Source organism: Podarcis bocagei, assembly GCF_964188305.1.
Source record: "Podarcis bocagei genome assembly, chromosome: 11".
Classification (NCBI taxonomy): domain Eukaryota; kingdom Metazoa; phylum Chordata; class Lepidosauria; order Squamata; family Lacertidae; genus Podarcis; species Podarcis bocagei.
In genome coordinates, this window is record NC_138136.1 from 52,841,977 (window position 1) to 52,854,848 (window position 12,872).

Here is a 12,872-nt window from a genome sequence, read left to right on the forward strand (position 1 = left end):
CAGCAGGCCTGTGAAACAACAGTGGCTTTAGTCAGCAAAGGAAACTAGGAAGAGAAAACTGCTTTATGGTTTAGTTATACAGTGGTACCTCGGGTTAAGTACTTAATTCGTTCCGGAGGTCCGTACTTAACCTGAAACTGTTCTTAACCTGAAGCACCACTTTTGCTAATGGGGCCTCCTGCTGCTGCCGCGCCGCCGGAGCACGATGTCTGTTCTCATTCTGAAGCAAAGTTCTTAACCTGAGGTACTATTTCTGGGTTAGCGGAGTCTATAACCTGAAGCGTATGTAACCTGAAGCGTATGTAACCCACTGTATATTTAAGGAGACGTGTATCAGGAACCTGTAAGTGCAGTTTTAATTTCGAAACGTCTATTTTAAAGCGGCGCCACTTTCATTCTGACTCTTTTGTGTGAGCCTAGGAATGCTAACGCTCTGCAAAAAAGAGTCATACCACTTCAGCTGGGCTCCTGGAGCCACGTGGCTTTGTGGAAGCTTCAAAGCCGCATTGCAAAGAGAATACCTGATCTCTGGGCATTTGCCCTGAAGAACAAGCTTCTGAACCGCGTTTGAAAAGGCAGAATCCTTTTGTATGCCGTCAGACAGAGGACCGTTTTAGCCAAGCTGCAAGAGATCTTTGATGAGAATGAGCACGTCCAGTAGCGTCTGTAGATGGGTTCGCACAAGTATTGATCCCTTGTCACTCAGCTGCTCAGCACTTGGGGCTTGATGCACATGCCCATTGTTTGGCAGTGGCACCATGTGTGAATGAGCTGTCGTGGATCTTATGCATCAGCTCAATGGCAGCATTTTCACCCCCATCGGTGCTTGCACTCAATTGGCAGTTGTCAAGTGGATGAAAACTGGGTGATGGACAAGAATGTGTGAATGAGGTCTTGATGAATTTTGAACACGGCAGCGATCTCCATTAGGAAGTATCTCAAATAAACTGTGGGATACCCCGGAGGGGGTCAAACAGTTCCTCCCCAAAAAGTGAATTGGATTTTTTTTGCTATATTTAACTACTGTATCTGGCAAGGGAGCTTAGGCTGAGAGATGGTGATTTGCCAGAATCCACCCACTGAGCTGCTTGGTTCAGTAGAAACCAGAACCTGAATTTCTCACGTCCTACTCACGTCCTGTTCACTGCAGAGCAGGGTCGATTGCACATTTCATGGCAGCCAGCTGGCCGCGTTTTTGCCCTGGTGTTTCCTGTGGAGAGCACCCAGAGTGCAAAGGAGTGGTGCATGTTCCCCTAAATGCACATTAGGCGTGTTCCAAGGACACACTGGTAAGCATGTGTCTGCCTTGCCCTTACTGCAAAGTATTTGGAGATACACAGCTCCCTCTTTGTAAACCATGTGCATGGTCCAAACAGAAGCGTAAAAGCAAGTGTGCCTGGTAGTGCAAAGTGTGGATTGGCTGCAAAGATGTTGTTTAAACACCTGGTAGAAGCCCAGATGGGACGTGGGTGGCACTGTGGGTTAAACCACAGAGCCTAGGACTTGCCAATCAGAAGGTCAGCAGTTTGAATCCCCATGATGGGGTGAGCTCCCGTTGCTCGGTCCCTGCTCCTGCCAACCTAGCAGTTTGAAAGCACGTCAAAGTGCAGGTAGATAGATAGGTACCACTCCGGCAGGAAGGTAAACGGCGTTTCCGTGCGCTGCTCTGGCCTGCGGATAAACGCTGGCTCCCTTGGCCAGTAAGCGAGATGAGCACCGCAACCCCAGAGTCGGTCATGACTGGACCTAATGGTCAGGGGTCCCTTTACCCTTACCTTTAGAAGCCCAGATGCCCCTTCATTTTTCTTTTAAAGCAGGCTTGGCCAACACAAATCTCCGCCGAAAGACCAGCAAGTTTAGCGGCCTTGTCTTGACAGCTTTCAATTCCAGCTGGTCAATGTAAGACTTCGGTTAATGAAAAAAACGGTCCCCAAGCTTGCTTTCTTCCTCTTCCCTCCCACTCCCCTTTCCTTTGGTGTTGTGACTTCTGGCCCTGGTCCTTGGGTTTACAATCAGTCTTATAGGTGGTGTTTGTAACCTACTCTGCCCCTCTCCTTTTTTGTGCTGAAGCAAAGGATGAAAAAGTTGTTTTGTATTTAGTCGGTTTATATGCTGCCCTTTATTGAAAGATCTCAGGGTGGGGTACAACATTAGAAACACGTTGCAAAACATCACTGACAAAAAAATAAAAAGCACACTGACTGGCAGCCTAACAGTAAAATAATCACAATCTATTAGTGATATAAATCAATTAGTACGTATCAATGATATATTGTAAATCAATTACTGATCTAGGGACTGGTGTAGGCTCATTGGTCAGGAATGAATCTGTTGCAAGCTCAGGGAACCTCTTACCGGCAGTCTGAATGTGGTTATTCAGTTCTATTCCTCCAGCGTTCAGGATTCTTCCCTTCCTTGGCTTAACTTGGTGCCTTCGGTGACTACTTTTGTCTGGCTGGAATGTGTCCTTGAACAAAGGATGGAAATATGTTTAAACCTCTGACCTTTGCACAGCTGGATTGTAACTGCTGTACATAGGAAGGTCATAACTATTCCTTTACTGTCCTTTAGACGCTGGCCCGGCTTGTCGTGTCTCCCCACCCCACCCCTGGCAGGGAAAAAGATTGCTTATAAGGAAATGTGGCCTTTGGGCAGAAAAAGACGTGTGTTAAAAGCTCCACAATGCCAGTTACTGGAAACCATGGCGGTGAAAGTGCCTCTGCCTTGGGTCTGGCTTGCAGTTTTTCCTGCAGGCAACTGGTTGGCCACAGGATGCTGGATTTAGGTGGGCCTTTGGCCTGATCTGTTGGGCCGCGGGTGGCGCTGTGGGTTAAACCACAGAGCCTAGGGCTTGCCAATCAGAAGGTCAGCGGTTCGAATCCCCACGACGGGGTGAGTTCCCGTTGCTCGGTCTCTGCTCCTGCCAACCTAGCAGTTTGAAAGCACGTCAAAGTGCAGGTAGATAGATATGTACCACTCCGGCAGGAAGGTAAACGGCGTTTCCGTGCGCTGCTCTGGTTCGCCAGAAGCTGCTTAGTCATGCTGGCCACATGACCCGGAAGCTGTACGCCGGCTCCCTTGGCCAATAAAGCGAGATGAGCGCCACAACCCCAGAGTTGGTCATGACTGGACCTAATGGTCAGGGGTCCCTTTACCTTTACCTTACCTTGGCCTGATCCAGCCAGGGCTATTAAGTTCTGAATAAAGCATTTCTCATTCTCCTGTTCTTTATATTTGCAGTCCGAGTGGGAAGAAATTCCGAAGCAAGCCCCAGTTGTCGAGATACTTGGGGAACACTGTTGACCTCAGCAGTTTTGACTTCAGGACAGGGAAGATGATGCCTAGTAAATTACAGAAGAACAAGCAGAGGTTAAGGAACGATTCGCTCAGTCAAAACAAGGTTTGTTCGCAAGCACACTTTATAGATGTGTCAGTTCCATAAACTTTGACATCCCCCCCCTCTCTCTCTCTCTCACACACACACACACACACACAGAGAGAGAGAGATTTAAAGGAACAAGTGTCTTTGTTTGTTCATACCTCCTATCAGCTTCTCCCTGACATCTTTGCATTTATCTTGATCAGTGATGGAGGTGTTTGCTTGGGTTTTCGTTTTTCATTTCATTTTTTTTTTCAACGCTCCGGCAGTGACAAAATAAATAGAAGTAAGCCTGGAACATAACCCTTGAAAATAATTCCACAAAACTTCTGCGTGTATAATCAAAGGTACCAAATGTCTGTGCTTTCCATCTGTATGATGAACAACGATAAGGCTGACAAAACACTTCCAGGGAACATTTTGATGCGGCAGGTGATGCCAAGAGATAACCTGGTGCATTTTCACAATGTTGTCAATGCCGTTTGTTATCGGGGGAGCAAAAGTAGGTTTTTTGGCAGGAAGGCTGCGTCTTGCCGGTCTGTGCATTAAACGGTATTGCAGGGGCCGATCTTCAGACCAGGATTCCAGTAGTTAAGAGATCAATGATCTGTATCGCTCTTATCCTCCCTGCAAATGGCAGAAACTCAATGGGCTGAATTCAAAGTGGTTTGGCATTCCATTAACCCACTGGCACCTCCATTCTCTCTCTCCTCCCCAGATAATAATAATAATTAATACCGTATTTTTCGCCCTATAGGATGCACTTTCCCCCTCCAAAAACAAAGGGGAAATCTGGGTGCGTCCTATGGGGCGAATGCAGGCTTTCGCTGAAGCTTGATGAGAGCTTAAACAGCCTCCAGGCTTCAGGCTTCAGGAAGACATCAGCAGCCTGCTTCCCGGAGCACTGGGCGCGCTGAAAGCAGAGCGCCCGGTGCTTCGGGAACACATCCGCAGCCTAGGCAGCCCTGTGGGAGGTCCCGCGGGGATGTCTAGGCTGCAGATAGCAGCCTGCTTCCCGGAGCGCCGGGCGCCCTGAAGCAGAGCGCCCCTCGCGCCGGGCAGACATGGGCCAGCCCCACAAGCTCGGGGGACAGCAGGGAGGCGCAGTGCCGCCACCCCGCTGTTCCTCGACCTGGTTCGGTTTCCCCGACCTGCTTTTGGGGGGGAAATAAAGGGGAAATTTTTTTCCTTTATTTCCTCCCCAAAAAACTAGGTGCGTCCTATGGGACGGAGCGTCCTATGGGACGAAAAATACGGTAATAATAATAATAATAATAATAATAATAATAATAATAATAATAATAATAATTTTTATTTATACCCCACCCTCCCCAGCCTAGACCAGGCTCAGGGCGGCTAACACCCAATATAAAAACAAATTGATTGAAATACAACTTAAAAACAAGATTAAAAGACAACATTAAAACATTAAAATACAGCCTCATTTCAATGGAAACTCAAATCAAAAACTTTTTGGGGATGAAAACGTCAAGTCTTCACCAAGGCTGGTCCTACGTGGGCCAGAAAAAAGCCAGGGAAGTCCCCAAATAGGAGTTCCATCACAGAAGGAGAAAGGAAAGAGGGGGAGGGGATCAAGTTGATTCCAAGGGCAGGTGGAACAACTCTGTCTTACAGGCCCTGCAGAAAGAAATCAGATCCTGCAGGGCTCTGGTCTCATGAGACAGAGCGTTCCACCAGGCTCCGGAGCCAGTGTTGAAAAGGCCCTGGCTCTGGTTGAGGCTAATCTGACTTCCTTAGGGCCTGGGACCTCCAGGGTGTTGCTATTTATGGACCTTAAGGTCCTCCGTGGGGCATACCGGGAGATCTTCTCCAGAGGCTCCCATCTCCCCCTGGGCCTGATTTAGAGGGTGCACAGGAAAGGGTCTGCAGGGGAAAGGAGTGGGGTAGTTCTCCTCTTGTGCTGGCAGAACAGAAGTAGTAGCTCATTACATTTGCATGGTGGATCAGTGTTACTTGGCGCAGGAATCTTTTTTCGGTTGCTGAGACAGGTCTGTCTCAGAGCAGGGCTTTCAGTGTGGCTGCCCCTCTTCTGCGGAACAGCATTCCTGTAGAGAAATCACTGGAGTGCCCTAGCTGCACATACAAGGAAGCAAACAGAGAGCAATCTTGTTCTGACAAGCTTTTCCAGCTGCGCAAAGAGGCGTCTGCCAACAGGTGTCCGCTTTGTATTGTTTCAGGTCACTTCTGCCTTGCTAGCTCAGTTGGTAAGAGCGGAAGACTCGTAATCTCAGGGTTGTGTGTTCAAGCCCCTTGTTGGGCAAAACATTCCCGCATTGCAGGGGTCCCTCTGACTCTGGGATTCTATGATCTTCTGTTTAGTTGTTGCTTTGTGACTGTTTTTCTTAGATTTTGTATATCAACAAATATCAAGATATTTGTTGAAGGCTGATTGATGGATAATAAATTAGGAATGGAGCCATTACTTCTCTCGTAAAAATATAAGAAGGGCTTGCTGGATCAGGCCAATGGCCCATCAAGTCCTTCATCCTGTTATCACAGTGGCCAACCAGAGGCCTGTGGGAAACCTGCAAGCAGGATTCGAACACAAGACCCCTCTCCCCTCCTGGGTTTTTCAGCAACTGGTATTCAGATGCATTTTTGCCCCTCACTGTGGCGACAGAGCATAGGCATCATGGCTGGCTAATCCTCTTCTAAAGCTGTTTCAGTGCTGTTTTGTCCTCTTTCCCCTTCCTTAGTGACCCTAGACCAGCCTTTCTCAACCTGTGGGTCCCCAGATGTTGTTGAACTACAACTCCCATCACCCCTAGCTAGCAAGGCCAGAGCTCAGGGATGATGGGAGTTGTAGTGCAACAACATCTGGGGACCCACAGGTTGAGAACCACTGCCCTAGACCATGGGTAGGCAAACTAAGGCACAGGGGCTGGATCCGGCCCAATCGCCTTCTAAATCTGGCCCGCGGACGGTCCGGGAATCAGCGTGTTTTTACAGGAGTAGAATGTGTGCTTTTATTTAAAATGCATCTCTGAGCTATTTGTGGGGCTTAGGAATTCGTTCAATTTCCCCCCAAAATATAGTCCAGCTCCCCACAAGGTCTGAGGGACAGGGGACTGGCCCCCTGCTGAAAAAGTTTGCTGACCCCTGCCCTAGACAGTCAGGTGAATGCTATATATCCTGTCAGGTTCGGTGATGTGAAGACATCACTGAGGTCAAAACAAAGGAAAGTGAGGCAATACTTTCCCAGATCAGTCACATGGGTGTTCCCTGCCAATTGGATCACTGATTGACCTCACAGGAAATCAGCATTCCAGGCAGTTACAGCCCCCTTCCCAGTGGCGTAGCGTGGGGGGTGCAGGGGGGGCCGGCCGCACCGGGCGCAACATCTGGGGGTTAGGGTTAGGGGGCGCAAATCCACGGGTTAGGGGGCGCAAATTACTTGCCTTGTCCTGGGTGCTGACAACCCACGCTACGCTACTGCCCCTTCAAATGTGATCCTGGAAAACCACTCCAGGAAGGGGGTGCTTTTGGCTGCTCTGGAAAATGTTCTATGTATGTTCTTTCAGCTTGGCTCCAGGTGAAAAACAAGCAAAAGATAAAGCAAAAGTCATTATCACATGGGTAGGCAAACTAAGGCCCGGGGGCTGGATCCGGCCCAACTGCAATCTAAATCTTGCCCCTGGACAGTCCGGGAATCAGCGTGTTTTTACATGAGTAGAATGTGTCCTTTTCTTTAAAATGCATCTCTGGGTTATTTGTGGGGCATAGGAATTCATTCATTCCCCCCCCCCAAAAAAAATATAGTCTGGCCCTCCACAAGGTCTGAGGGACAGTGGACCGGCCCCCTGCTGAAAAAGTTTGCTGACCCCTGCATTATCAGAATTCCAACCAGGCAGAAATCTCATGTAGGATGTGAAGCAGGGACCACAGAGGGTGTGTGGCTGTGGCTGTGATGTAGTGAGAGTCCCGAGGGCCAGGTAAAAAGGCTTGGAGGGCCACATTTGCCTCCACCCTTGCCATACATGCATAGGTAAGCTGGTGTATGAAATTTCCTCAAAGCGTATTTTATCATGGTGACTCTTTCTTTAAAAAACGTTTGGTGTTCAGGAGAAAAATACGAGCAAGTTCTTGCATGTCCCGCCGTGATTACCAGCCATGTAATAACTTCTCTTGTTTCCCCGTTCTGCTTATCAGCTGTGCGATAACATGTGGTTTTCTCCTGTCTTCGAATAGGGCAAACCAGATTTAAACACAACACTGCCAATCAGACAAACGGCGTCTATTTTTAAACAGCCGGTCACCAAAGTTACCAACCATCCTAGCAACAAAGTGAAGTCTGATCCACAGCGAGTGATTGAACAGCCCAGACAGGTAACTGGGGACGATGGGTGGTTTGGGGCTGATACGGCCCAGAAGGACAGCAATTGGAAACTATTTTGTCACGGAGGAAATGACGTGAAATACTGGGACACCTGCCAATTGGCAGTTGTGGTCAAATATCCACCACTGTATTCCATTTTTATTACAGAAATACAAAATCGACGCCATCTAAATATCAACATGATGCTTAATGTGCAAGATGCTTCACATTAATGCTTTTTTATATAATTTAGACAGAGAAAAATGTATTTTGTATGAAGGAAAAACAATGCCAAATTATTTAAATGACTGGCTCATTTTAAATGTGTAACAAACAAGGCTAACAAAATGTTCCAACAACTCAACGAAAGAAATAAGAAAGTTATGAAAGCTAATTTATTTTTATTTATTGCATTTATGACTCACCTTTCCTCCAGGAAGAGCTCAAGGCTACATGATCCCACCCTCACAATAGCCTTGTGAGGCTGACAGATGGTGACTAACCCAAGGTCACTCAGTGAGCTTCATGACTGAGTAAGGATTCGAAGCCGCCTCTCCCTTTTTCTAGTCTGATACTCTAACCACTAGACCTCTGCATCTTGTATTCTGGGGCACCGTAAAGAGCTTCCCCTCAGAACTGTTTTTATTCAGAAGTTCCACTGGTATTGCTGGGGCTTGAACTTCCCGTTCGGATTGCAGCCTTAGGACCAGGTCATGTTTTTTTGGGCCTGTGTGAGGATCTTGACATTTCACATATCCTGCGAGCCCATACTCTTGGTTCACCGGGAGCTTTGGGGGGGGGGGTGAGTCAAAGGCTTTTCCTGGATGTCTGTTTCTTCTCTGCCTCCCAGATGCATCACGTTGGAAGTCCTTTTGATCTTCCTGGATGATTAAAGGTAAAGGTACCCCTGCCCGTATGGGCCAGTCGTGTCCGACTCTGGGGTTGTGCGCCCATCTCACTTAAGAGGCCGGGGGCCAGTGCTGTCCGGAGACACTTCCGGGTCACGTGGCCAGCGTGACGAAGCTGCTCTGGTGAGCCGGCACCAGCACAGCACACGGAAACGCTGTTTACCTTCCCGCTATAAAGCGGTACCTATTTATCTACTTGCACTTAAGGGTGCTTTTGAACTACTAGGTGGGCAGGAGCTGGGACCGAAAGACGGGAGCTCACCCCGCTTCGGGGATTCGAACCACCGACCATACGACCGGCAAGCCCTAGGCACTGAGGTTTTACCTACAGCGCCACCCGTGTCCCTAATCCTGGTTAGGTCCTCCTAAAATAGGTTAACCCTTCGAGATGACTTTGGAGGCCTGTGGGAGAAACTCTTTCAGTTCTCCAGCAGAAGGCATGATCTGGTCTGTTAGAAAGGAGATGTGGGTAATATGGGTTCTGTTGTGGGTCTGGCTGTTACCTTGTATATTTCCACAGTGAGAGCTGTTGTTCAACAGTGGAACGGACTCCCTTGGGAGCTGGTGGACTCTTCTTCCATGGAGGTTTTTAAGCAGAGGCTGGAGGACCATCTGCCATGGATCCTTTAGTTGAGATGCCTGCATTGCAGAGTTGGGCTAGGTGACCCTTGGGGTAACTTCCAACTCAGGCATAGGCAAATTCGGCTCTCCAGATGTTTTGGGACTACAGTTCCCATCATCCCTGACCACTGGTCCTGTTAGCTAGGGATCATGGGAGTTGTAGTCCTAAAACAGCTGGAGGGCTGAGTGTGCCTATGCCTGTTCCAACTCTTCCAGTTCTATTGTTTCTTTCCAAGAAAACGGGTATACACAGTGATTGTACGACTTGTGTACACAAATGGATGAGCTGTACGGCAAAATCTCAAGACAGTGGTCTTCCCTATCACCCTGATAACTGACCCTTTTTATTGGAGGTGCTATGAACTGAATTTGGGACTTTTGGTATGCAAAGCAAATGATGATGATGATGATGATGATGATGATGATGAAAACCGCCCATCTGACTAGGTTACCCCAGCCATTCTGGGTGGCTTCCAAAATTAACCGTAGTTTTTGTGTATAAGATGATTTTTTATTAGTATAAAAGAATGTTAAAAATTGAGGGTCGTCTTATACATGGATAGTGCAGGGGGGGACACGGGCGATTGGTTTGCAGATGCGAGCAGGATATTGTCAGCTGTGATTGGGCGGGTGATTGGTGGCTGCGGCAGGGGCTGCTGCCGATTGGCTACTTCGGTGTCAACTGGGCGTGTGACTGGTAGCTGCCGCAGCGGCAATTGGGCTGGTGATTGGCGGCTGCTGGGGGCGAGTGGGCAGACGATTGGTGGTTTTGGCGACGTGTGTGATTGTCAGCGTTGGCTAGGCGGGTGAGCGGTATTTCGGCAGTCCCCCCCCAAAAAGCTCAACAACTCTTGGTGACATCCCCCCCAAACTCAATAACTCTGGGCTTTCTTCCCCCACTTTCTTAATTTGGAGTCCCCCAAAATAGGGGTTGCCTTATTCACGGGGGGCGTGTTATACACAGAAAAATACGGTAAACACAGCAAGACATCAGGACTGCCTTTAGATAGATGCTCTGTCATTGAGCTCTAGCCATCTCCCCTTTTCTGGCAAGCCTCCTCTATTTATTTTTGTGCCTTATCGGGTCGCTGTCCTTTTATTTTAAGTAATAGTTTTAATAATAATAATAATAATAATAATAATAATAATAATAATAATAATAATAATAATACGGTGATGTAAATATTATTGTGTGGTATTTTATCTGACAATTATGATATCATTTTTTTGCAAGCTGCATTGTAGATGGAAGGGTGAGGTGCAAATATTTTTCATAAATACCTACGTTAACGAGGATTTCTGATAAGTTTCCCACAGTGGTAATGTATAGCCTGGGCAGCTGCCATATCTCAGATTAGGACCCTGCCACCTTCATTTGTGTGGGGAACTGCTACTTCTTTTTTGAATAAATTTAATTAGAGTTTATAAAGAGAGATACAAAACTTTCATACCAAGTATCTTTTCTCATCCAACCATAATCTAAATAAAATAAAAGCGTGGAGGAAAAGAAAAAGGATGGGAGAAAAGAAAAGAAGAGGGGGAAAGGAACGAGAGAAAACGACAAGAAGGAGGAGATAGAAAAGAACTTAAAAGAGAGAATAGAAAAGATAAAGTACAGAAATTAAAGAACTTTGGATTCTTCACCCGTCCACTGTATATAAACAACAACAGTCACTTCATTGGTGTGGAACATCTGACCCATAGGCTGTTTTGGGTGAGCCACACCCTGGTGACAGAAAAAGGCGTCATATTCAAAAAGCACCTATTTCAAGTTGCTGCAGCTGCACAGGAAGACCTGCATTTCTAAGCACACAGTTGATTGTTCCTTTGCAACTGCACCTTGAATTGGGAAAGCACTGACTTCAAGCCAGGGCTGCAAAGGAGAAAATGAGAGCACACTTAAGAGCGTGCTCCGGATTCTTCTTTCACAGCCACAGTTTGAAGTGTCAGTCACCAGGCATCCTATGACATCAGGCGAGGGATAGGTGGCTGACCCACCCCACCTGTCGAAAGTGGCCCACACAGGGTTAACTGCTCCTGGATCTGGAGATGGGGGAAGACCTCTCTGCCTGATGAGAGCTTAAAGAGTTGCTTCCGGCCAAAGTCGGGATGATTCATTTATAAGACAACTTCTCCCTCTGTATATATATTCATAATGTTGGAGACCATTCCATGCACAAAAGAATGAAGAGCATTTGGTGTGACTTCTCTTGAGTCCAGCAGCGTCCTCCAGACCCTACCTGCCATTTCCCAGAAGCTACAGACCAGTGCTCCCAGCGCAAGATCTCCAACATGGATTTCTGAAGTGTTCTAGAACGGCAAAGGCATTGTTACTGTGCCAGCTCTGCAGAAAAGCTTGCGAAGAAGGCACTGACCTAAGGAGCAGCCTAAAAATGCTGGAATGGGAGCAGCTTTAGGCTTCAGGTTTTCTTTGTTGTACGAATGTGCTGAATAGGGAAGGGGCCCAGTTCAGACATTCAGACCTGCGTTAAAAGCTGTCCACATTAGCAGAGAGCCAGCCTCGAGTGTTTGCATGTTTGGAACCACTCAGACAATATCCTTGTGAGTACAGACGGTTTGTCTGATATAAATGAGACTTCCTATTTGTCTACGCAGCACCTCGTTTCATTTTGTGCGGTGCTGAGCTTATCACGAGGAGACTGTAGCTCAACCGCAGGCCGCATGCTTTGCATTCCAAGGTCCTGGTTTCTCAAGCCCCAGAACCTTCAGTAAAAACAGAACCGAAAATATCACATATTGTAGAAGCTGACTAAATGCCAGCTCCTTCAACTGTTCCTCATAAGGCCTGGTTTCCAAAACCTTGATCATCAACCCTTCCTCAAGCTTATTAGTATCCTTCTTAAATTGTGATGCCCAGAACTGGACACAGTGTTCCAGGTGGTCTGACCGAGGCAAAATAGGGTGGTACTATTACATCACACTATACTTCTGTTGATGCAGCCTAGAATAGCATTAGCTTTGTTTGCTGCTGCATCACACTGTTGACTCAGGGAAAGAACTCTGGGGAGCCACTGCTGTGAGCTGAAGGGGCAAGTAGTCTGTAAGGCACCTGGCAGGACCTAAGGCACCAGTAATTCATCTTGAGCGAGCTGGAGTTACCTCTTTCTTAGCAAAACAGATCAGCACAGGAATTTCAGGCCCAGTGAGCACAGCAATTCAGGTCTTGCCCCCATGAAGCAGTTGCCTAGACCAGGCACCCCCAAACTCGGCCCTCCAGATGTTTTGGGACTACAACTCCCATCATTCCTAGCTAACAGGACCAGTGGTCAGGGATGATGGGAACTGTAGTCCCAAAACATCTGGAGGGCCAAGTTTGGGGATGCCTGGCCTAGACTAAAGGTCCCTGCCTCCCCACAGCCAGCTATGTCTCCTCCTCTCCAGGATGTATCCCAAGCAATCTGAGATCGTTCCTCCGTGCCTGCGTTTGCTCCTCCCTCTTCATGCCTCTCCCGCCTCTTCACAAGCCTGACTCATCTCTGCCTCTTGGCCTCCTCCTCTCCTGCTTCAGCTTCTGCCTCCGATTCTGGACCTCTCTCTTACTAAGCCCTGTTATGTCTTCAGCTTCCACCATCCCACCCTTCCAGTATTCCCCCTCTAATCACTCATT

General features: G+C 47.7%; 1 protein-coding gene across 1 annotated transcript in view; it reads left to right on the top strand.

Moving 5' to 3' along the window:
• MBD2 (methyl-CpG binding domain protein 2) overlaps positions 1 to 12,872 on the top strand; it is a 63,101-nt gene that overhangs the window by 25,177 nt on the left and 25,052 nt on the right. The window contains exons 2-3 of the mRNA XM_081213209.1: positions 3,241 to 3,400; positions 7,589 to 7,726. Coding sequence (XP_081069335.1) covers positions 3,241 to 3,400; positions 7,589 to 7,726 — 298 coding nt within the window. The remainder of the gene's footprint in view (positions 1 to 3,240; positions 3,401 to 7,588; positions 7,727 to 12,872) is intronic.